The sequence below is a fragment of the Cynocephalus volans genome, chromosome 9, assembly GCF_027409185.1.
Source record: "Cynocephalus volans isolate mCynVol1 chromosome 9, mCynVol1.pri, whole genome shotgun sequence".
NCBI lineage: Eukaryota > Metazoa > Chordata > Mammalia > Dermoptera > Cynocephalidae > Cynocephalus > Cynocephalus volans.
In genome coordinates this window covers 3,950,161-3,974,543 of record NC_084468.1, presented here as the reverse complement: position 1 = coordinate 3,974,543, position 24,383 = coordinate 3,950,161, and the positions used below count along the sequence as shown (strand labels likewise).

Here is a 24,383-nt window from a genome sequence, read left to right as displayed (position 1 = left end):
TGCGCTCACTGGCTGAGCGCGGTGCGGATGACACCAACCAAGGGTTGCAATCCCCTTACCAGTCACAAAAAGACAAAAAAAAAAAAAAAAAAAAGAAAAGAAATGGGAGTGAATGTCGGAGAAGTCACACCCGTCAGGGTTGTGGGGCAGATTTCCAGAGATGACACCCGTGAGTTCTTTGTGCTGGGCCTGGCCCATGGAAGGGCCTGTAAATGGTGGCATCAGTGTGGACACAGGCTGGATGGAAGGCCGGGTCACTCCCAGGCTCACCTGACAGCACCGTGCCCCTCCGTGGCTGGGAGCCCACGGAGCCCACGGAGCCCGTGAGGGGTGGAGGCCCCGCATGGAGCTGTCAGAGCAGTTGGGTCAGACCCGACCTCAGCCCTAAGGGAAAAGCAGCAGACGTCCTCAGAGAGGGTGGACATGGGACAGGGGGCTCGGGGGCGAGTGGGGGACATCTGCAGTCAGGAAGCCTTCCTGAAGGAGAGGCCACTGAAGTGGGCTATGAGTGGAGGTTGGAGGTTTGAGGCCCTAGAGCCAGGGCGGGAATAACAGGCGGCCACCAGCAGGGTCCAGAGCAACCCCTCTCCCGCCAGCAAGTGCAGGAAAGACCCAGGCTGGCAGAATGCCGATGCAGGCCACCCGGACCTCTGAGCCCAGAATCTGCTGAGCCTTCCCCGGGGCAGCTTGTGCAGCTCCTCCTTGGGGATACTCTGAGGAACCACGTCCAGTCATGACAGTGCAGGCACTTTGGCCCCATCGGGGACACAGCTGAGATCCAGCGTCCTGCAGAGTCAGCCCGTGGTGTCTGAGCACCGCACAACGGGGCGTCCTCGGCCTGTCATGGGCTGCAGAGCTGTGGGGTGGAGCACACTGGGTAGAGACGATGAAATGACCCCGGGGACAGGAGCAGTCCTTGGGGAGACGGGCTCTGGGTCCCCTCCTGCTCCCACACATTGACTTAGATGCCGAATCTCCCCTCTCAGGACCCATTTGACGCGGCGGGGTACTACCAGCTGGCGCTGGCAGCGGCCGTGGACCTGGGCAACAAGAAGGCCCAGCTGAAGATCTACACGCGCCTGGCCACCATCTACCACAACTTCCTCCTGGACCGCGAGAAGTCCCTCTTCTTCTACCAGAAGGCGAGGACCTTTGCCACCGAGCTCAATGTCCGCAGGATCAACCTGGCGCCCCAGCGGTTCTGCGGGCGAGCCCCCTGGCTGGCCCCCGGCTACCCGCCCTGAGGGCACCCTCCCTGAGGACGGTTCCCCATGGGAGTGGGCTGTGGAAGGGGGTCCCCTGACTCTCCCAGTGTCTCTGGGTGGCTCATTTTCTGGGAAATGGAGGCACAAACGCAGGGGTCATATAGCAATAAATGTTTTTTTGGCAGTAACTTACTGACGTCTCCAGGGCGTCCTTCCCTGGCCTGCTTCCCTGGGGGCTGGCCTGTTGCTACTCCTGACCTTGGGCGAGAAAGACTGAGAGTCCAACAGGCCCAGCCCAGGTCCCCGTTGCCAGCTACTCATGGTGTGGCCTTGGGCGAGTCACTTCACCCTGAGCCTGTTCACTTTCCTTGCCTATCAAAGGGGAGACGGTGGTGGGATTCCCTGGGCAGGTCCTGAAGTGGCATCGTCTTCTCTCACCATGTGTCTGGCACTGCCCTTTGCCTAAAACCCTCAAACCAGACGCAAGGAGGTTGGGACTATTACTGCCCCCGTTTTCAGTCGAAGAAATGGAAGCACAGAGAGGTTAGGTGCCTTGTCCAGCATCACACAGCAGGTGGGGCTGAGCCCTGGAGCCCAGTGCGGTAACCACTGCACCACCCTGCCAGCCTGCTGCAAGGGGTGTGTCACCTGCTAGGACCCAAGGGCAGCTCCTGGGCCGCTCCACTCCTGTCTGTGTCAGGAGAGTGACAGGCCACAGGGAGGGTGGCCCAAGTGCCCCTCCACTGAGTGTCCTTTGGTCCCAGACGTGGACAGAGCCTGGCCAGTCCCATCTCCAGCCCCTGGTTAGCCCTGCAGGAAGCACAGCAGAGTCTGCTGCCAAGTATCTTTAAAAGGCCACATCTGGGCCGCCCTTCCCAGCGCTCTCCACCTACTCTCTCCCCTACCTGCAACCAGCCCTCATCCCAGTCCCCAGGAATCCTAGGCATTCCCAGTTGTAATCTTTGACCCCCAGGGAAACCTGTTTTAAGTGGCCTCTTTACCAGTTTACAGGCAGGGAAACTGAGGCTCACGGAGCTGTGGGTATCCCAGCTGACTCTCACATACACTGCATTATTCTAGGCCCCTCTTTCAAAGATTGTTTTAAGTGAGGTGAAATCCTCATTATGCACAATTAACCATCTTAAAGTGAGCAGCTCAGTGGCATTTAGTAGGTTACCAGTGTCATGCAGCCACCGCCTCTGTCTAGTTCCAAAGCACTTCATCACTCCGGAAGAAACCTCCTGTACCCACTGAAGAGTTGCCCCCAATTCCCTCCTCCCTCAAGCCCCTGGTTTAACGGGAGGGGAACCAAGGCCAGGGAAGGGACTTGCCGGCGGGCAGTGCCCGGGGCAGGAGCTGGGCGCTGTGGGCTGCTTCAGGCCTGGGCTGCTTCTCTGCCCAGCAGAGGCTGCAGAGTGGGAAGGGCCTGGGGGAGCAGGATGGAGTCCCCCGTCCTTCCTCCCAGAGGCCTCCTGTGGGGACCGCCCCATGCCTCTCCCGCCAGGGGCAGCAGAGAGCTTTCCAGAACCTGCCACGCCCACAGGGCAGGAAGCAGTTTGTCAGAACTGCTGACAAACCTACTCTTGACCCCAAACTGCTGTCTCTGTGGGTTGGGTTTGGGGAGCGGGGGCAGGGGGCCGGGAGGCGGCATAAATGAGAACATGAAGAGTGGTGACCACACTGGCTGCTGCAGGCAGCGCCTGTCGCAATGCCTCTGAGACACAAATCTCTGACCTCAGCACCCTCTGGGCCCGCCCGCCACCCGCCCGTGCCTGTGGACACTCCACGTGGGGTGGGACCGGCAGACCCGTCATCCTCAGCCCGCCACCTGCCTCAGAGTACAGGGTGGGGGGCCTTGGGAACCTGTGCCTTCCCTGTCCCCACACAAGTCCTGCCCTGCCCATCTGGGTCCTCCCCACCTGGGCCCCACTGAGGGTACTGGCCCCGGGTCCCCCATTCCTCTTGGGCAGCAGAGCCTGGAGGACCAGAGGGGAGGTTCAGACCCAGGGCGGAGAGTCTGGGGCAGAGAGAGTTTATTTCTCTGAGCTCCATTTGGTCACCGCTAAAATGAGGCCAACGTGGTGGGGCTGAAGTGAGGCTTCGAGGGGCAGAGAGCTGAGCACGAGGCCATCCCCAGGGCTAAGTGTCTGTTTCCTACTAATGCTACTTATTTCCACAGGCAGAGCTCCAACAACCATAGCTACAGAGCCCCGAACCGCAGGTGGGGAACTCTGGTCAACTCGCTTAACCCCTGTGGCCCTCTGTCTCTTTGTCTGTGACCAAAGACAACTGTACGTCAGGGTTCCGAGAGGGTGAGTGCTGGCCACGGGATGGGTGCGCAGAGCCGGGCAGCTGCCCCCATCTGCAGCCCAGGCGAGGAGCGGGTGGGTGGAGGCCGGGCCCCGGGAGCCGCCCCCTGCACCGTCTTTCAGCAGCGTGGGTGTGTGATGGGGCGGCGACCGATGGGCGTCCAGGCACTGCGCAGCGAGTGGGCTCACAGCCCAGAAGCCCACTGCACTGGTTGTAGAAGGGGGCACCCGTGTCTCCCCTGGGTCCATTCAGTCGCCCTCCCACGCACACTTGCTGTGCACCTACTACGCGCAAGTTCCATTAGCTGCTGCAGGCCAGGAGCAGGCTGAGCCGTGGGGAAACACGGGGTGTCTTCCAAATGACCCTCCCAGAGGGGCTCCTGGGGCTGGGGATGAAATCACACTCTTTGTTGGGAGACTGAACGGAGAAGGAAAGCAACTTGCCCAGGGTCACACGGCCCCACCTCCTGACGGTGAGGCCATGGAGCTCTGCCCCAACACGGCTACCTCCCATTTCCCTGGAGCCCATGTCTCTCTCAGTGCCAGCTTCATCCAAGGGGAAAATGCCGACCCAAGCCCGGGTCAACCCTTTACTTTGGATGAGGAAGCCAAGGCTCAGAGAGGGCTAGCGAGCATCCCAAGGGTGCACAGCAGGGCTGCCGTCATCCTCCTTGTCACCACGGAGCCGCAGCAGCCCCATTGCCTCTGGATATGGGCAGGAGCTGCGACAAGGTGTGGCTCGGTGTGACCCAAACTCTCCAGGACAGAGCTCTCTGGAGACACGAGAGGTCACCTTAGGGAGAAGTGAGCTCCCTGTCAGCAGAGGGGCTCAAGCAGCCGTGGAAGTCTCCCGTGTGAATGGAAAGGTGACCCTGCTGGGGGCATCGAGGTGCCCTTGGACTCTAGTCTGCACCATCAGGATCCTGGAAGTAACCTGGTAGTGGTCAGCTCATGCTTGCTTGGCATCCAGAGCCTGGCCTGGGGGAGGGAGTGTCAGTCACAGGCTGAAGGGTGGGGGCCGGCATGAGTTCAGGGGCAGGAAGCGGGTTTGACTGTAGGCTCTGCCTCTCTCTGACCCGGCAGTGGGCGCCCCTCCATGTGTCTTGCCCTCTGCGAGCCTCAGCTCTCATCTGTAGAATGGGCAGTGAGACGTGCCTCGCGGGCCTGTTCAGAAGATTAACAGCAATGCACTAAGTACTAGGACGTTTTCCAGGGCTCCTGACGCCCTGCAGGCTTGATGTGAAAATACAGGGCAAACAAGCAGGGTGGAAGGCTGTGCAAGCAGGATTCTAAAACAGCCCCGTACAGTGCTCTTCCCTTGAGTGTAGGGGAGTGTGTCAGCATGACGGGATTTCATTCCTATGATTAGGTTACATCAGGTGGCAAAGGTGACAGGTCTGCAGATATAATTCAGGTCTCTAATCAGTTGACTTTGAGCTATTCAAAAGTGAGGTTACCCTGGGTGGGCCTGGCCTAATCAGGTGAGCCCTTTTAAAGGGTCTGCCTTCCCTGCAGGGAGAGATTAGATTTGCAGACCTTCTCCAGCTGCCTTGAAGCCAGAAACCACACCGTGAGCTTCCTGTGGAGGGTCTGTGTGGCAAGCAGCAGAGGGTCCCCCCAAGAGCTGAGCAGTCCTGGCCCACAGCCCTCAAGCACACAGGACCTCAATCCTACAAACAGCGAGGAACTGAATTCTGCCCACAGACTTCCTGCCCCCGGACGGGCCTGGATCCCTGGCATGAGGGGCTCTGGGGGCACTGCTCCCCCGGGGCAGCGGTCTCCAGGCACAAATGCGTGGTCCTTGTCACCCTCATAAGGCCAGCCCTCAGTACCCAGCCAGAGCCAGAAACAGGATTTCACAACCTCTGTGGCTTCGAGCTGGGTTTGCAAGGCATCCCGGGAAGAGGGAATTTCAGGGCCAGAGTGTCTCCAGGAATCAGGAGTGTCCCTCCCAGAACAACAGGGCGGGCTCCCCGCTGTCTGTGACAGCTCTCGAGAGCCCGGCTGCAGGGTGAGAACTCCACAGGGACTCATCAATCTGGGAGGTGGTGAGGCCAGGGAAGGCAGGCTGGCTTTCCAGAGAAGTCCAAGGAAGGGAGACATGGCTCTTAGGATGCCTGTGACGGTGCCTCAGGGACGCACACTGAACCGGCCAACTCCAGGCCAGCGGGCCGAGGACTGTGCTCAGTGAGTCACGGCCAGGCGCCCCGCAGTGCTTTGCCGACACGCCTGTTCCCGGCCTGGATTCCGGGTGAGCGTGAGGCGGGGCCACCCTGACCTCAGCTGTGTCTCCTGCACACGCCTCAGAGGGCCTGCCCAGGACGATGGCATGTGGGACTGGGGGGAAGCAGCCATCCCCTCCTCACATCTGCCCTGGCTCCTCTGGGGACAGCCCTCCCTGTGCGGGAAGAAGCTTGGATGGAAGGAAGCAGGGACTGTCTGTGTGAGCTCCTCGCCAACTCCAGCCAGCACTGCTGGGGAGACCAAAGGAGACCCCAGAGCATCTCAGCAGTCCAGGAAAAGCATCCATGCCCTCTCAGCAAGAGGGTAGACCCGCCTAAACCTGAGCAGGGCGTCCCCACGTCTGCCAGTGGACACAGGGAGCATTCCTGCCAAGTTCAAGGGTGAGACGGGCTGCTTTCCACCTCCACGTCTCAACAACATATTGAAGGTCCCAGACAACACAGCACAAGGAAGAAGGATCTATTCAAAGGATGGCTGAAGAAGAAACAAGTGGATGTTATTCACAGATGTGGCTGTTTACACAGAAAGCCCAGGAGAACCTCAGACGGCTGTCAGAGTTAAAAGGCTGCCCAAGAGCAAGCAGAAGTCAACTCCGTTCCTACAAACCTGCAGCTGAAAGTCAGGAAGTGCAATTAAAAAAATCATGTACTTTAGGCCGGCCCATGGCTCACTTGGGAGAGTGTGGTGCTGATAACTCCAAGTCCACGGGTTCGGATCCTGTATAGGGATGGCTGGTTTGCTCACTGGCTGAGCGTGGTGCTGACAACACCAAGCCAAGCGGTAAGATCCCCTTACCTTTAAAGATCCCCTTATCTTTAAAAAAAAAAATCATGTACTTTAGAATATCAAGAAACTGTACAAGGTATCTAGGAATAAATCTAAATGAATATTTAATGTGTTTACGGTAGGAAAACTCAATATGATAAAGATGTCAGTTTTCCTCAATTTACTATGTACCTTCGTGGAAATTCCAATAAAAATCCCAAAAGGGTTTATGTAAAACTTTACAAACTGGGCCGGCCTGTGGCTCACTCGGGAGAGTGCGGTGCTGATAACACCAAGGCCACGGGTTCGGATCCCATATAGGGATGGCCGGTTCGTTCACTGGGTGAGCGTGGTGCTGACAACACCAAGTCAAGGGTTAAGATCCCCTTACCGGTCATCTTTAAAAAAAAAAAAAAAAAAAAAAAAAAAGCTTTACAAACTGGTTCCAAAATATATATGGAAGACCAAGAGTTCAGGAATAGCTACAGCACTCCTAAGGAAGAGAAAACATTTGGGGAGGGAGCCCTGTTCTATCGTACCCGATGATTTATGATGACGAGTTCATTAATACAGCGTGGTATCAGCACAGGGATAAATAAATAACTATGGAAAACGGGAAGCCTAGGGTCGAATCACCCGATGCACAAACACCTGCCGTGAAGCCCGCAGGTCGTGTGAGGAGCTGTGTGCTCGGTGCCAGCGTGGGAACGGGCAGCTGCCAAAGTGCGAAACAGGCGTCCTCACGCCCTGCTCAGAACCCGCTCCTGTCGGATTACAACCCGCAACATGGAAAGCAAACGTGACATTAACTTCTAAAATGATGAGAACATTTCCATGAGCCAGAGTAGGAAGAAATTCTCAAAGAAGACACACACGACACAGAAGGAAAAGGCTGGTGATGTTAAACAAAAATGATCAGGGGCCATCATTTTGGACCAAGTTCCTGCACTAGGCTCCAACAGACCCTACTAAAAACCAACATGGAGTCACCCTGCTAAGTCCCAGTCACTCGGGCTGTGGTCTGACCTTTGGAGAAGTCAGGAGAAAGAGGTAACAGCCAATTTCCTGAACAAGCCAGTTTACATCTTCAGCAGGTATAATAACGACGTTCCCTCTGCTGTAATCCTCACACAGAAGAGACAGCCTGAAGTCACCCGATGCTAACTCACCAGTTATTTTCCTATTCTGTCTCTGTCCCCACCTTATGACAAAAGTGACTTTGAAATGACCAATTCGTCTCGTTCTTTGTTTCTGCTTTCTTCACCTTTTCTGCCTATAAAGCCTTTGCTGTTTGTAACAGACTTCAGGTCATTTCTCTGACTATCAGATGGTGTTTCCCAGGTCAATCCTCACATTTGGCTCCCAATAAACTTTATAAAATTATTTCTGCTGTGAAAGCCTTAGTTTAGGCTGACAGTAAGTTTGCTACATTAAAATTGTAAACCACTGTGCGTGAAAAGGTACCACACAGCGAAGGGACAGGCCACAAGCTTGCAAGAAGATGTTTGCAACATGTGTGATAGGGTTCTCCAGAGAAACTGAGCCAATAGGACACAGGTATAAGGAGATTTATTATAGGAATTGGCTCATGTGATTATGGAGGCCGAGAAATCCCACAGTCTGCAGAGAGCTGGAGAACCAGGATAGCCAGTGGCATACTTCTGTTTGAATCCGAAGGCTGGGAACTAGGAGCTCTGATGTCCCAGCCCAACGAGAGAGAGAGAGAGAGAGAGAGAAGCAGGGAGCAGGGAAGGAGGCAGGCAGGGCAGGTGTTCCCACCCAGGTCTGCCTGGCCCCCTTGCCCATCCGAGGGCACTGACTTTAATCTCTAGTTCAGAAGTTAGTACCCCTGAGAAACACCAGCTCCAAGGACAGACTGGAGCACACAGATGGCAGCAGTTCAGAGGGGCAGCCCTTCCACAAAGCCATCCCTGCACTCCTTCCACTGGTTGGGCACTTTTGACAATGAGCCATGAATGGACATGTCCAAGGCCACAGGGCTGGGAGGTGTCCCTGGCTCACCTGCTTCAAGTTACACGCAAGTCAACCCACTTGGAGTCTTGGTTTCCTCATCTGTAAAATGGGGATAATGGTGCTGATTTCAGAGGTTGCTGGGGGGATTATGTTGATGTCAGAGGTAGGGTTCAGGGGGCCCAGTAGCCAGCCTCAACCCACCCTGTCCTGTTACCAGGTTCCTGACTCTGCCACAGGAAAGAATTCAAGAGCAGAGTCATGGTAGGAAATGAGAACAGGTTTAATATAACGAAGAGATACAGACTTCACAGAGAGACTACAGCACAGCTCCAGAGACTGGGCAGGGCCCACACCAAGTCTGACACAAAAAAGTAAGTTCAGTGCAGACATCAGGTCTAACACAAAAGCAAGAAAAACATACTCAAAGTTCAGTACAGAGCGCAGGCTGGCCCAAGAGAGTGAGCAGCCACTTCCGAAGAAATACGCACTCCACAGGCAGAGTACAAGCTGCTGGCCAGACCCCAGGCGTCCTCCCAGGGAGGACAGAGCATCTCCGGCCCTCCCTCCCCGGGTTTCTGCCCTCAGCCCCTCCACATGGCCTCTGAGTGTGACATTCACAGGAGCCTCATCTAGCACCATGAACCTGCTGCAGGGAGCCAATGTTTTAAACCTTCTAAAGCATTTAATGCCTTTTAAAGATAATATTCAATGATGCCAAAGTGCATCAAGATAGGCCCCCCTGCTGGTGGAAGAGTAAATCAGCAAGACCTTTCTAGAAAGCAAGCTGTCTCTCTACGTCGAGTCGTGAAAGAGTTTGCATGCGTGGACCTGCAGCTGCCCTTATCCACACCCTGCAGCGACCATGCAGGCACCCCCATGTGTCCGTGCCCGGGAATGCCTGTCACGGCGTTATAAATAACGGCACAGCATTCAGCGCCGTGGGTGGATTGAATAGATCATAAATCCACACCCACTAGATTGTATGGAGCTGTTCAAAGTATGCGTTTTTGGGGTTTTTTTAAAAGATGACCGATAAGGGGATCTTAACCCTTGACTTGGTGTTGTCAGCACCACACTCTCCCAAGTGTGCCACGGGCCGGCCCCAAAGTATGTTTTGCAAATATTTAATAAGAGGGGAGTGTTCACCATGCAATGTAAGTCAGGTAAGTAGCATGTTCAACCATAATGTGAGCACAGTGGAAACACAGGGGCACCTGACATTCACGCCCTGACGCTCATTTGCCCTCAGTCCTCAGATCCTTTCTTTGCCCTTCCCCAGCCTGCTCTGTGTCTTGGGGAGAAGACATTTTCCAAGAATCCTCTCCAACTGGCTTCCTGCTGGGCTCAGCCCCTGAGAGAGCCCGGGTGAGGGGAGGGGACATGCCAGGGTATTTCTCTGCTCGTCTCTCTGTTGTGATCCCAGCTCCAGCCAGGGGACCCCAGCCCCAGGGCTCCAGGAATCCCACCTTCCCCTTCTGCCCTCCAGCTCTGGGACTGAGGGCTGCTCCCTTCTCAGTGCCTCAGTGTCCTCTGAGTGGTTTTTCTGTCCTCCCATCCCCTGTATGACCAACACCTTGAATTAATCACCTCTGCTTGAAATACCTAGAGTGGTTTCTGATTTCCAAGCAGGACTTCTCTCTTTTTTTGCTTTTTATTTTGAAATAATTACAGATTTACAAGAAGCTGCAGAGATGGTACAGGAAGGTCCTGCATGTCCTTCGCTTGGTTCCCCCCAGTGATCGTGTCTAGTGTTAACAATAGTGCAATCTCGAAGCCAGAACATTGGCACGGGTACGGTGTGTGTCTATAACTCTACGCCCTTTTATCACATGAATAGAGTCATGTGGTCACCACCGTGATCAGGACACAGAACCGTTCACCACCACCAAGAACTCCGTGCACTACCCCCGGCGTCACGCCCACTTCCACCATCGCTGGCCCCTGGCAACCATTCCTCACCTCTGTGGGTCTGCCGGTTCAAGGTGCTGTGGGTGCAATCATACCGTGTGTGATGTTGAGACATTCAGGATCGCCCTTGCCATCCTGCCGAGCTCTCGCAGTATCCATAGTTTGCCCCGTTCACGGCCGAGCAGCAGCTGCTGTGCACGGCGTGTGTTTACCGTTCACCTCGCACACCTGTCGTTGCCAGGTTTTGGCTATTACACAGATAGCCGCTATGAACAATTACATATGGGTTTTTGTGTCGACATAAATCTTCATTTCTCTGGGATGAAAGCCCAGGAGTCAACAGCTGGATTGTATGTGTATGTTTAGAGTTTTTAAGAAAACAAAACAACAAACCATTTTCCACAGCAGCTGTACCATTTTACATTTCCTGAGAGAAACGTGACCAGTGCACAGACCTAGAAAAGAAATGGTCACTATCTTTGGTTGCCCAATTAAATGTAATTTTTATTCCTTTGTGTATATGAATGTATCTTCCAAACTCTATGAAATAATTTTATATTTTGCAACATATATTTTGCAATTAGAAAAAAAATTCTGGAAAATTATTTGACCGAATAGAACATTCTCAAAATCGTGTTTTTACAAATGAAGATACTGCAAGTTCTGCAGTGTGATCTTAACTGCACAACACACTCTTGTGTACACACACTCATATGCACACACCAAGACTCTAGACTGGGGAAGTAACCCCAGTGTCAAAAGGACTCACACGGACTGTTGGGATCAGGGTCAGTGTGTCAGTATTAGTTCCTTGTGGCTTCTGTAACAAAGTACCCCACACTGGCTGGGTTAGAACCACAAAGATGAGTTCTCTCCCAGTTCTGGAGGCCAGAAGTCAGAGATCCCTCCTCGGGCTCTGCCAGCGCCAGCTCCTGGCACTCCAGGAGCTCCTCGGTGTGTGGCTGTGTCGCTCCACTCTCTGCCTCAGTCTCCACACGGTCTCCTCCTCTCCTCTGCGTGTCTGTTATAAGGTCACTCATCGACAGATACGGGGCCCTCCCACACGATCTCAACTTCATCACATCTGCAAAGACCCTTTTTCCAAATAAGGTGACATCGCAGGGGCTGCTGGCTGGGATGTGGGCATCTCTTTCTCAGGGCCACCGTTCGACTTACCACAGGGGATGACTTTTAAATAATGTCTGCATACTATCTGCTATCTTCTAAATTACCCACAATGAGAATGTATAGCTTTTATTATCAGAAGCAATCTGTAATTATGCTACTCATAATAAACCAGTTGTGATAAAGTAATAGTTATTTTTCCCAGAGTGAGAGAAAGCCAGACACAAGGGGAGAGACAGTTGACACTGACTGGGGACAGAGTGAGCTGGTGGGCCAGGGCCCAAACCCCCTGGTGGCAGAGCCGCCCCTCCCCCACAGCCCCGCCCATTGCAGAGACACTGAGTTGGCATCACACAGGCATTTCCTGAGATTGCAGGGACGGGGACAGAGTGATGCAGGACACAGGGCAGCGGGGGTGGAAGGCAGGGACAGTTTACTGAGCACTGTCTGTGTGGCACCATGCAGAGTACCTCACCAGTCACTCGTGACCCACTTGGCGAGGTCAGCATCATTAATCCACCTGACACAGCAGCTTAGATGGTTGAATCATTTTCTCAAGACTCCCCAGCTAGTGAGTTGGACAGGGGCATGTGGGCTTAAGTCCAGGGCACTTTGCAAATTGGCAGAATACAGACTGGAAACATGTCCCTTTGTCCGTCCTGCATGTATGTAGTGGTGCTCAGTAAATATTCCTGGACCCCGTCTCCCCAAGGCCAGAGCTCACATTTAATTTGTCCCTGAATTGCCAGCATCCAGCCCCAGATGAAGGGACCCAGGGTGATTACTGAAGGGGCAGGCAGGGGGTGCTCCTGGGGCACGGCCAGCTCCCTGACCCCACAGCATCACTCACTCGCTCTGTGATGTGGGGCAAGGCTAGTGCCCTCCCTGGGCCTTAGTTTCCCCACCCATGCAACAGAGGAGGGTGCTTTCTGAGGCCCTGCCAAGTGCTGCTCCTCTGAGCTGTGGTGATAAATGGAAAAGCGTTTTCCCTTCCTAGGCTCATCAGTGACCGGGCCTTCCAGGAGGCAGAGGTCAGCTCCCAGCTCTCAGCAGCCCAGGTCCCGCCTCCCACTCTCCACCCCTCTCCCGTCCGGAAGAATCCCAGGATGGCAAGTCTGGGAAGAACTCTCATCCTGGCCCTGGGAATGGGCCTCAGGGACCAGGACCATCTGCCTGGGCGAAACGGTGACATACATATGGCTACTGACACGTTCCCAGACAGAGCAATACGGACACACACGCACATGCACACACCATGTGTGCAAATATACACACCATGTGTGCAAATATACACACACCACACAAGCATGCATGTACATACACACAGGCATATGCCCACGTACCACACATGTACATGATTACACATGTCACATAGGCACACACGCACACACACACCCAATACACATGCCTGCACACGCACTTGCAACCAACACACATGTGCCTGAATACATACTCGCACCCAACACACACGGGCCCACATACGCACACACAACCAACACACACGTGCCCACACATGCACTCACATGCAAGCACACACCACATGCAAGCACACATGTGCCCGCACACACACACACACACAAGCACACACATGCTCGCACATGCACTTGCACCCAATACACATGTGCCTGCTCACGCACTCATACACAAGCACACACGTGCCCGCACACGCACTCACACGCAAGCACACATATGCCTGCACAACATACCACACAGGCATACACACACACACACACACACACACTGCTTTAAAATAACTATGAGAAGTTCTACCCTCCATACGTGTCCATGTAGAAAAAGGTAATCGGTAAAGGAAAAATTCACCCAGATTCCCACCTCCATGGTGCACATTTTGGAGAATTTCCCTCCAGATTTTATTTCTAGTATGCAAAAAGGATATATCCTTTTTAATTTTTACAGAAATGGCATCATGTGACCCATCTGGGTTTGTAATCTGTTTTCTTCACCTGACAATGCTCCGTGACGTCCTTTCTCATGAGGACCGTGAAGCAAGACTCTGAACTGCCCGCGGGGCACAGAGGTCACACACAGCCTCCTCCAACAGCCCCCAGAGGCATTTAAGCCACTCCCAGCACTTCAGTGCTGCACAAGGCGCTGCGGGAGCATCCCGTCGCTAAACGTTTGTGGGCAGCCTTGGATATTTCCCCGGGATAAATTCCTGAGAGCCACGGGCCTGGCAGGAAGCCACGTTCTGCCCCCCAGTTCCTGGAGGGTCTGCCACCCTCTCTGCCTCTGTCCAGCTCTCTCCCACCTCACTCTGATGGGCGCCCAGCCCCGGGTCCGAGGGTGCCCGGATGGGGGCAGGGCTCTCAGTACTGCCCACGCATCCATGTGCCTCCTTGTCATGGGGCCGCAACTCCCTGACACAACCATGAGGCAGGTGCATGCTGAGTGACCCTGCCTCGCCCCCGGGCCTGGTGAAGGGCTGTTCCGCCGGGGAAAGAGCCGGAGGGGGCCCATGAGTGGCATCCTTCTGGTGGATTCCGTGGAAAATCCCTCCAAATGCCATGGCTGGAGGCGCTGCTCCCGGAACACAGCCCTGAACGCCTATTCCAGAAGGGTCGGAGTCTTTGGTGGTCCTACCTCTTCTTTAGTTGCTATACGTTGTCTAAACTTTTATTATTGGACATGCAGGTACGGAGAGGCACCACAGGGAATTGCTGGTCCCCAGAAAGAGCCCTTCCTGCTCCACTGGTGGCAGCAACCTGATGTTCCCCAGGAGTCAGGAGCTGCCGTCATGTCACCTGAGCCAGGACAGTAGCCCCCTTTCTACCCACTTGGTCAGTGGAAGGAAGAGCCCGAAAGGCCAGGCAGAAGGTCGTCTTCCAGTTCGATGCAACCGTTTCTGTGTCCCTGAGGGAAGCGCTCCTGTCCTAGGAGCCAAGACCCCTCCGCAGCAGAGCTCCGTGGGGCGGGGAAGGAAGCAGCCCGCGTGTGGGAGCTCAGATGTGCCGTGAGCGCGCCCTCGACTCCCGAGCCAAGCCCTGCCCGCCTCGCAGGAGGGGTGCTGAGTGGACAAAGCACAGCCCCCAACCCTGGGCTTCAGTCCCGACGACAGTGTGCGGCCTGGGGCAGACTACGTGACAACGTGCAGTGTTTTCCTGGGCTCTGAGATGTTCCCTGGAGACTCCGGAAACACTGGGGAGCGGGGAAGGCGTGGTCGGAGGGGGTTGCACGAGCAGGTGGGGGCAGCAAGTGTGGGTCTAGGGCTTGCTGACAGTGGGCAGAGATCCAATGCAGGCTGCAGTGGCCGGGACACATGCCCCGTGACATGTGCCCCTTGGGGAGCTCAGGGAAGCCTGGGTCAGTATGAGTCCAGAGGCGATGCCTAAACCAAATACTGGAAGATGAGGAAGAATTTTCCACACCAGGAAGAGTGGAAAGGGCACCTCAGGGAGAGAGCAAAGACCTGGTGGCCCGAAAAGACAGCAGTGCCACTGCAGGAGCCTGCTGAGGCCGAGCCGCAGAGAACTGGCTGCTGGGGAGCCACAGGGGATGAAGAGGGAGAGTCAGGCCTGAGCTCCCACCCCTGGGGAGCTCCAGAGCCCGTCCACAACGCCTAGAGGGCCAGGCCTGCGGGAAGGGGTGCTAGGAAGGAGACGCCTCGAGGGTGAAGTCACCGGCTGCGGCGGTAGCCGGAGTGGAAGTGCTGCGTCTGCACAAAGCCATTGTGAGGGCTGCAGTGACCACAGCCAGAGCCCCACAGGCAGGCTGGGGTGCGGTGGAGGCCCCTCTCGGGGCAGGGAAGCCAGGGCAGCTGGTGGCTGAGGCTTCCTATGCAGGAAGACTATAGGGGCCTCGCCGCAGCTGGAGGGGAGCCCACGCAGCCCTGCCGCCAGTGCCATCTACAGGAAGGGGCAGCGTCCAGCCTCCTGCGGGCACCCTGTCTTTCCTCCACAGCCTGATGCCTTTGTCATCAAACACATCCACACTGAGGATGTGTTGAAGGTTCAGGGGATATCATCTCTGCAACTCACAGTGCCACAAAAGTGCTGAGCCTAAGGCTGGGTCCCTCTGGGGACACAGCCCCTCTGGAGGCCACCACGGTCTCAGCTCTGGCTGCTTCCCTAGTCTGTCTTTGCTCCTCCACCCACACAGTGGCCATCGCAATCCTTTAAGGACACGCTTGGGCTCATGTCCAGCCCCACCTTTCACCACTGCCCCCGGCCCACACAAAGAGCCATTTGCAGGAGATTGGAGGGCTCCTGGTGTGTCCCTGTCTCCCCTGTTCCCAGGAGTGAGGTGTTCAGTACAGGCTAAGTGCTGGTGGGTGGGATGGTCAACACCGTCACCTCTGCCCTCAGCTGGGCTTTGGAAGGGAATCCACCCAGACCTGCGTCTAGTCCAGGCAGTGCAGCCCAGGGTCATGGGCTCTCGGGCACGAGTTCGGGGTCCTGGGAGTAGTGCAGCTGCTCCACTAACCCACCGTGACCTTAATCAGGTGGCTCCATCTCGCTGACCCTTAGCTCCCTTGCTGGTCTGTGCTTACAACAGCCCCCACAGGCCACCAGGCCACTTGTCAGGCATCTTGTGGCTACACGACAAAGCACCACAGGTAGGGAGGCAGGTGCGGGGGGCGGTTCCTGCTTCTCAGACACACTGGTGGGGCAGACAGACTACAGACAGCAACCTGAGGCTTCCAGAGAGGAGGCCTTCTCCCAGCCCTGCTGGGGTGAGGGGCAACGGTTCTGTCCAGCCCCGTGGGTCTGACTGCAGAGTCGCTAATAAGCAGCATCCTCTGCTGTGGCCACAACTGCAGAGAAATTGTGGATTGTTCCTGGTTTTGAGCAGCAGCTCTGCCCCTCCCTGTGCTGGGCGCCCAGCCTAACCCGTCTGACCTCTCATCTCATCCCCTGGCTTAGGTCAGGGGCCCCAGAAGCAGACCTGAGTCCATGACCATTGCAGCGCGGGTGGGTGAGAGGATGCCCTGTTGTGAGGACACACACTACAGGGTTCGTGGGCAGAGGGGCACGATGCCTGCAACCCACCCTGAAGCAGTTCAGAAAAAAGTGCGTGTGTCCGTGTAAGAGAGGGAGGGACAGACACAGAGAAGGGTAGAGCACATGCAATAAAATGTGGGCATTTGGGGAATCTGGGGAAGGTGTATGACGTTCTTGGGGTTATTCCCCCGACTTTACTATAACTCTGTAATTATCTTGAAATAAAAAGTTCAGAACACATGGAAGAACATAGTGGCGTCACTGAGGAGAAATGCAGTGGGGGAGGGGGCTTGGCTGGAGCCCTGAACGCCGCCCTTAGAGATCGGAAGGGGAATGAGTGATAAAGAGGGTGGGATGAGGTGGGCGGGACAGCTCTGGGGACACTGCTGGCAGCACTGCCAGCAGATCCTGTGCACAGCAGCTGTCAGGGAGAGGGGGCTGCACCTGGATGGGGTGCCCAGTAAGTTTGGGTCTGATGGCGAGGGTCTGCTGGAGCGGGGGGTGGAAGGTCATGGGGTCACCTTTGGTGTGAGTTCCTCAGAAGGTGCAGAAGACCGGGAGGACACAGTGGGAAGCTTATGATAGGAGGGGACAGGGAGGTCTGTAGGGCTGGCCAAGGGGTTCCAAATGGCTTCTGCTATGAGACTGGAAGGGATCTCGATGAGAGGGGGAGGACAGCATGCTGGCGAGATGGGGCAGGGTGGCCCTTGAGGCCGGAGACCCCATGTGGCTCCTGCAGCACAGTCGCTGGCATGAGACAGGAAGGACAGGGTGGCTTAGGACTCCTTAGGGTCGAGTTTACCAGAGGAGCTGACAGGGAGGAGAGGGAGAGAGAGGGGAAACAGGGAGAGGAAGAGGGACAGAGAAGAAAGGTGACGGGAGAGAGCAGGAGGGGAGAAGAAGATTTGCAAGAACTTGCTTGAAGAGTAAACATTAGGACCTGAGGTGCCCAGGAAGGGAGAGGGGAAGCCCACTGAGGACCAATGACCAGGGAGTGGAAGGGCAGGCCTGGCACCTCCAGGAAGCAAAGGAATCAGGATTGTGACAGAGGGACACAGAGAAGGATGGGTGAAATACCCCACACTGGAGTGACAAGTGGGAGGGAGGTGGCCTGGACAATGCAGTGGGGGAAGGAATCGTCTTTTCAGTAAGCAGTGCTGGGACAATCGGATTTCCACACCCACGTGAATGAAGCTGGACCCCTACCTCACGCCACACACAAACATGAACTCACAGTGGGTCACGGCCCTATGTGTGAGAGCTGAGGCTATACAACTCTTAGAAGAAAATAGGATTAAATCTTTGTGACCTTGGGTTGGGCCAAGGCTTCTTAGATGTGCCACCAAAAGCACAAGCAACAACAGATAAACTGAACTCCACCAAAAGTAAACCTTTGTGCTTCAAAGGACACAGTTGAGGAAGCAAAGAGACCACCACAGAATGTGAGAAAATATTGCAATTTGTATATTTGATAAGGGGCTTGCAGGGGATTGAATGTCTCCCCCAAACCCATGGAAGCTTAATCCCCGCTGTGACTGTTGGGGGTGGGAAATCCTGTTATAGTAATTGAAAGGTGGGGTCTTGAAGAGGTGATTAAGTTGATGGTTTAATGATAGTTGTGGGCGTGGCTCTGAGGGCTTTAAAAGGAGAGTGCACACGAGGAGCTCTCTCTGCTCCGTCACTGTCTGCCATGTGAGACCTTGCATTGCTGTAAAGCCACCACCAAAGAAGACCCTCATCAGATGCATTCCCTGGACTTTCAACTTCCCAGCCTCTGAAACTTGTGAGCAATTAATTTTGTTTTCTTACAATTACTGAGTTCCAAGTATTTTATTATAAGCAACAGAAATGGACTAACACAGGGCTTTTATCTAGAATACATAGTTCCTTCAAAAAGTTCATGGAAGAATAGAATTAAAGATAATATGAATATTTCCATGAACTTTTTGAAGTACCCTGGCATATAAAGAATTCTTATGACTCAATGATAAAAAGACAAATAACCCAATTTAAAATGGGTGAAGGATCTAAACAGACATTTCTCCAAGACAGATATACAAATGGCCAATAAGCACATGAAAAGATGCTCGACATCAGGAAATGCAAATCTAAACCCCAATGAGCCATTTCTTCACACGTACTAGGAAGGTGATAGTGGGAACTTTTTAAAACAGGAATAGCAAGATTCAGAGAAGTTGTGGAGAGATCAGGCCTTCATGTTCTGCTGGTCGAACGTACCATGGAGCAGCCACTGTGGGTAACAGTCTGGCCGTCCCTCAAATGGTTAAACCTACCGTGACCATGTGACCCAGCAGCGCCACTCCTAGGTACGTACTCAAGAGAGCCAAAAACACGTGTCCACGCAAACACCTGCACGTGAGTGTTCACAGCAGGGATATTCACAATAGCCCCCAAGTGAGAACAACCCCAAAGTCCATCGGTTGATGAATGGACAAACAAAGTGTGGTCTATCCACGCGAGGGAATACCATCCAGCCAGAGAAAGGAGTGAGGTACCGACTCGTGCTGCAGCCTGCATGAACCTCGAAGACATTAGGCTAAGTGAAAGAAGCCAGTCACATACTGTATGACTCCATTGATACGCAATGCCCAGAACAGGCAAATGGATGTGGGATTTCCTTTGGGAGTGGTGAAAGTGTTCTAAAGTTAATTGTAGTGATGATTGCATATATCTGTGAATTTATAATAAAAACTACGGAGTTGTAGACTTCAAAAGGGCCGAATATATGAGTGTGGTATGTGAATAATATCTCAGTAAAGCTGTTTATTTTTTAAATGGGGGGTTGTTTTGGAAACTGAGATTTTGGGAGGTGGAGCAGTTTCTGGTTATGCAAGGGCAGGGCGTGGGAGTTGGAACCGAGGAGGTATGGAGGAGGAAGTCCCTGCGGTGAGGGGTCCTGGGAACAAGGAGGCCGGAAATGTCCCCACCCTAAGATGGGGGTGGGGCTGACTTCCAGGGCGTGGGGAGAGGAGGTCAGGGGAGTGGATGCAAGTCAAAGAGACAGCAGAGGGGTGGAGGGCTGTGTGTTTTAGATTGAAACCATTGTCCACGGGGATGCGAGCCATGGGGTGCATTCCACCCTGTGCGTGTCTTACAGGTGGGTGCATTCAGGGCTGAGAGGTGGTGGGGTGGGCTCCTGGTTCTTTATCTCTTGGTCACTCATCCCCTGGCTGCAGCTCAGAGAGATGCAGTGCACAAGAGGGTAGGAGCTGCGTGTGCTCGTTTTAAGGAGGAAGAAACTGAGGGTCAGAGTGGAGAATGGGCACCAGCAAGGTCACACAGCTGGACGTGGCAGAGCCTGAATACTTGGGGTTAGGAGCTGGCTGCATCCTGGAGCTGGCAGCACTGACTCCGAGCCCAGGACCTGGTAAGCAGCAATGCATGGTATACCTTGTGCTCCCGCCAAAGACCAGGTGTCAGCACGGGTGGGCCTCTGGGGGCATGCCCAGTGCCAGCCAGACCCTCCTTGACTTGTGCTGCCCAGACAGTGCCAGGGCTAGCCAGGCTGGCTGGGAGGGTGGCTCCCAGCAGGGTAGGGTCCACCTGGGGGAGCTTCCCCTCGAAGCCATGTCCTGTGGCCTCCCCAATCTGAATGTCACATGGTGAGGCTCTGGGCTCCAGAGCACTTGCAGTGCCCAGGGGAGCTGGCAGGCAGGGGGAGCTGCCCAGGCTCTGCAGTCAGACAGACCTGCATTCAAATCTCAGATCTGCCATCAACAGGCTATGTGGCCTTGGGGGAGTCACTTCACTTTTCTCAGTCTTGGTGTCTTCACTTTTATAATGGGGATCCTGTTGCACAGGCATGAAGTAGCAGAGAGCTGGCGCCCTACAAATGGGAGGTGCCCCCCACCACTCACAGCTGAGTCCTCCCTGTGAATATGTTCATTGTCAGGGTCTGGCTGGGCACAGCCCCTCTGTATGACAATCTAAGTTGCAGGTAACCACAGGAAACCCCACTCATGCTGACTTCAGTGTTACAGGGGATTTACTGGCTCCATCAACTGACAGTTGAGGAAAGACAGCTTCAGGAACAGTGTGATCCAGGCTCAAGGCCTGATTGCTTTCTCTCCTCCCCATCCCACTTCTCAGGAGGCTCCATTCCAAGGCAGACTCTCCCCCCAAGGTCGTCAGATGACTGCCAACCTGAGTTTTTCTGCTTCTCATACTGAGGGAAAGAAAGTCTCTCTGAGCAGGAGAAGGAAACTCTTCTTGCCCCACAGCACCAGCAAATGTCTCCTTATGTGGGATTGGCTCTCATTAGCTAAAGGACCTATCCCTGAACCAATCACTGTGGAAGGAGGGCGGGATATGCTGATGGCTTGGCCAATCAGGACCCACCCTTGAATTAGCTGGGTTCTCTCCCCGCTGGGCTTCATGGCCAAGGATTTCCTGAACCAGGTCCTGTTGGCTGGGGATGGCTCCAGGACCTGCCTCCAGAGCTAGATACTGCTGCAGGGTGGATACTGGGAGGGCCTGTCCTGGGACCCCAGCCTGGCAGGGCAGTGTGGGTGGCAGGGCAGTGTGTCCCACAGACACAGAGATAGATATGTGGGAGGGGCTCCCATCCCTGAAGGTGGCAAGGCCATTGGGAGGATGCTCTGTGGGGCCTCATCTTGTGGGGCACGGACTTAAATGTGCTCTGAGGTCCCTTGGGGCCCAGAGCATCTCATCTTTATGGCTGTCTGACCCCAGCCTCCAACTGGGCACCTTGGTTATGCCCACCAGGCTGACTCCAGGCTATGTGGCCCAGGAGTCAGACCCGGGCTCTGGAGGCTGGGTCCAGGTCTGCCACCTCCGGCTGTGTGACCTTGGGCCAGTCACTTCAACTCCCCGAGTCTCACCTGGCATTCTTCCCTATGACCTGGGAATGGCCGCAGGATCAAACCGCGCCTGGGCATGGAGCACCGGGGAATGGGCTTGGCCTCCGTGCCCACGAGTGGCAGCCTAGGGAGCACCTGTGTCCCATGAGCAGCACTAAAGCTTTGAGGGGACCCCGAGTGTCACCAGGAGGCCTCTGGCTCCTCAGAGTGGAAGCACCTCCTTCCTGGCTCCTCTTCAGTCCTCAGCTCAGGGGTCTTGGCCCCACCCCACAGAGCAGCGTAGCCCGGGGGACGGGAGAGGCTCTGAACTCCCCCCACTCCTGGCAAACCCCCTATTCCTGCCACTCTGGGTGGCCAGAGCCACAGTTTAGGCCACTGATCCAACGCGAAGAATGAGGAAGGGCCTCAGAAGCTTATGGGCTTGCCGGTGGCTCCTCAGGGGGCGGACAGAGGCCCAGCAGCTTCGGGGGAGCTGCGTGGTCCGCAGGGCGGGTGAGGCTGGCCATCCTGGCCAGACGGGATGCGCCCTCCCAGGAGGGGACAGGCCGCTCTGCTCCTGCAGGAGGGCCACGTCAGACTCCTCCTGTCAGGGTTGGGTGTTGCCAGGGGTGATTTCCAAGAAGGGATGGGCTGCAGGCATAAAAGTGAAAAACATGGGCCCCCGCTTGGCTGGGTGGCCCTGATTCCGTCATTTCTTTTCATCAGAGCTGATCCCAGGGCCCCGCCAAGCCGTCTCCCTCCTCCTTCCTATCTCAGCTCATCTTCCCTGTCAGACCAGCTCTAGTCTCACCTGGGTTCAAATCCGATTCTGCAGCTCACTTGCTCTGTGACCTTGGGCAGGTTACTGAACCTCTCTGTGCTTTGCTTTCTTTGTCTGTGAAATGGGCGTGTCAATAATGATTCCTCCTTCAGAGGATGCAGGGAGGATTTGACATCTAAACTGTTGGAAAAATATAGGAAAATGGTCAGGGCCCCTCAGATGTTCACAATCTTGCCGAGCACTTGATGTAAATACGCACGTGTGCCCAGGTGTTCCTTGGTTATTGTCTAATGTAACTGTGCATGTGCACCCAGGGTTCCTGCGTTATCAGACTTAAGTATAAAGGATGAGTGGCTCTGATCTACAGGGCCCCCCCGCCCCCAGGATGCCCCCAGGGGCCGCGCGGAGGCAACTACTGCTGCTGGAGGCTGTTGCTGGAAGCTGTTGCAGTCGGTGCCCCCACGATGCCCCGAGAGGCCACTGCTGCTGCTACTTCTGCTGCTACTGCTGCTGCTATGCTGAGGACTGAGCTTGTGTCATCTGCCAATGGCTCCCGGGATCTTTTCCCAATTACCTAGCGTGTACCTGCGTGTGAGGGGTCTGGTGACCCAGTCTGTACAATGGGTTTGAAGGGTCTGAGTCCTAGCCCTGATGGTACAAATGGAAACTTAGTATAACTAAAATAATGAAACATTTTGGCTTTAGTTATGAAATGCCTAGCCCTAGCTTTACATATATAGATTGTACCTAATATACAGTAGAAGCTCAGTCAACGTGACTTACTATTATGAATTAGTATGGTTCTCTCAGCAGCCCACTTCCCCTTCTCAGACCTCAGTTTTCCTTTCTATAAAGTGGGTGTGGAACAGTGGTATGGGAACTCTCCCAGCTTAGTTGTCTGCACCTATGAAATGGGTATAACCGGCATCCCCTGGTGGGGTTGTTCCAGAACCTAAAGAAACACCTGAGAAAGGATGAACCTGGTGCTGGGCAGATGTGCAGGCAGAGGCTGGCTGGCCCTGTGAGGGAGGCTGTGGATGGATGCTCAGCTCTCCTGGTCTTCGTCCCTTTGCAGCTTCTTTCAGCTGAGTACCCAGAACATGCTTTCCCGCCGCAGGACCATCTGGCTAACCAAGCCCAACAGAAGGTGATAACAGCTGGACTGGAGGCAGCCCCTGACCTCGCTGCTTCTGTGGTTGGGTCAAGGATGGATGCAAAGCATCAGAGCCAATAAGACACCTTGTGCCTTTTGCTGGGACAGCTGGGGAAAGGCCCCTTAGAGTGCCTGAGTCCAGGCCTGCTGGCAGCCACCTTGCAGACACTAGAGCCTGTGAATGCAACTACCATCACAGGGAGCACAGCCCAGATGGGCTGGAGGACATGTGAGTGCCTGGATCGCACTGCGCCTGAAGCCAGAACACCTTGGGCCTATCAGGAAGGGGCACAAATAAATCTTCTTTTGCTAAAGCCAGTTTGAATTGGGCTTCCTGTCAGTTACCCCCAAATGACTTGGGGCTGAGGTATGACCTTGCACCTGGATCCCTACAGCACCCTCCCTGCCCTCCCACCCCCACCCCAGGACTCCTGCCTCTGCACACCCACTTCCGGCCAGCCCATGCCCTCACAGAGCTGGAGCGTGCTGTCCCAAACATGTAGCAGACGCCATGCCGCTGCTTCTCCTCCAGGGGCTTCCCCGTCCCAGCAAGAGGGCCTTTGCCTGGCTTGTCCATCCTGATCCCTCCAGTACTTCCCTCTCTCACCCCCCCGCATCCAAGACTCCAGGCTCAATGAACCACTCACTCATGATGGAAAAATGCAGCATGCTCTCTCCTGCCCAGGCCTCTGCACCCCTGCACCCTCTCCTTGAACCCTCATCTTCCTGCTCCTGCCGGCTGTCAAGGCCCCTCTCAAATGCCACCCACTCGAGGAAGTCCCTCCTCTCCCCTGCTCAGCCCGTGCTTCCTCCTGTCTCAGCATTCACTGTCCACGCTATCACAGTGTGGTTGCCCAGAGACATGGTGGCATGCTGGCCAAGGCGTGTACTCTGGAGCCAGACATCCTGGGTCCAAATGCTGGTTCTGCCTCGTGCAGGCTGTGTGACCTCGGGCATGTTACTCCACCTGTCTGTGCCTTGGCTGCCTCACCTACAAACTGAGGATCCTAATAGCACCTATTGCACAGGGTTCCCGAGAGCAGTCACGAGCATTAGCCACTACTGTACGTGTGTTTCCGCGTCTCTCCCTCGAGAGCAAGGGCCTGGCCCAGCCTGGCACAGAGAGGGTGCTCAGAGAACA

The 24,383-nt window shown here is 55.0% G+C and overlaps 1 protein-coding gene across 3 annotated transcripts in view; it reads left to right on the top strand.

The window, feature by feature from the left end:
* SH3TC1 (SH3 domain and tetratricopeptide repeats 1) overlaps positions 1-1,380 on the top strand; it is a 55,672-nt gene extending 54,292 nt beyond the window's left edge. For all 3 annotated transcript variants that reach the window (XM_063108037.1, XM_063108039.1, XM_063108038.1), the window contains exon 18: positions 987-1,380. In XM_063108037.1, coding sequence (XP_062964107.1) covers positions 987-1,244 — 258 coding nt within the window. In that variant the 3' untranslated portion in view covers positions 1,245-1,380. The remainder of the gene's footprint in view (positions 1-986) is intronic.
* Positions 1,381-24,383: the final 23,003 nt, after the last annotated feature.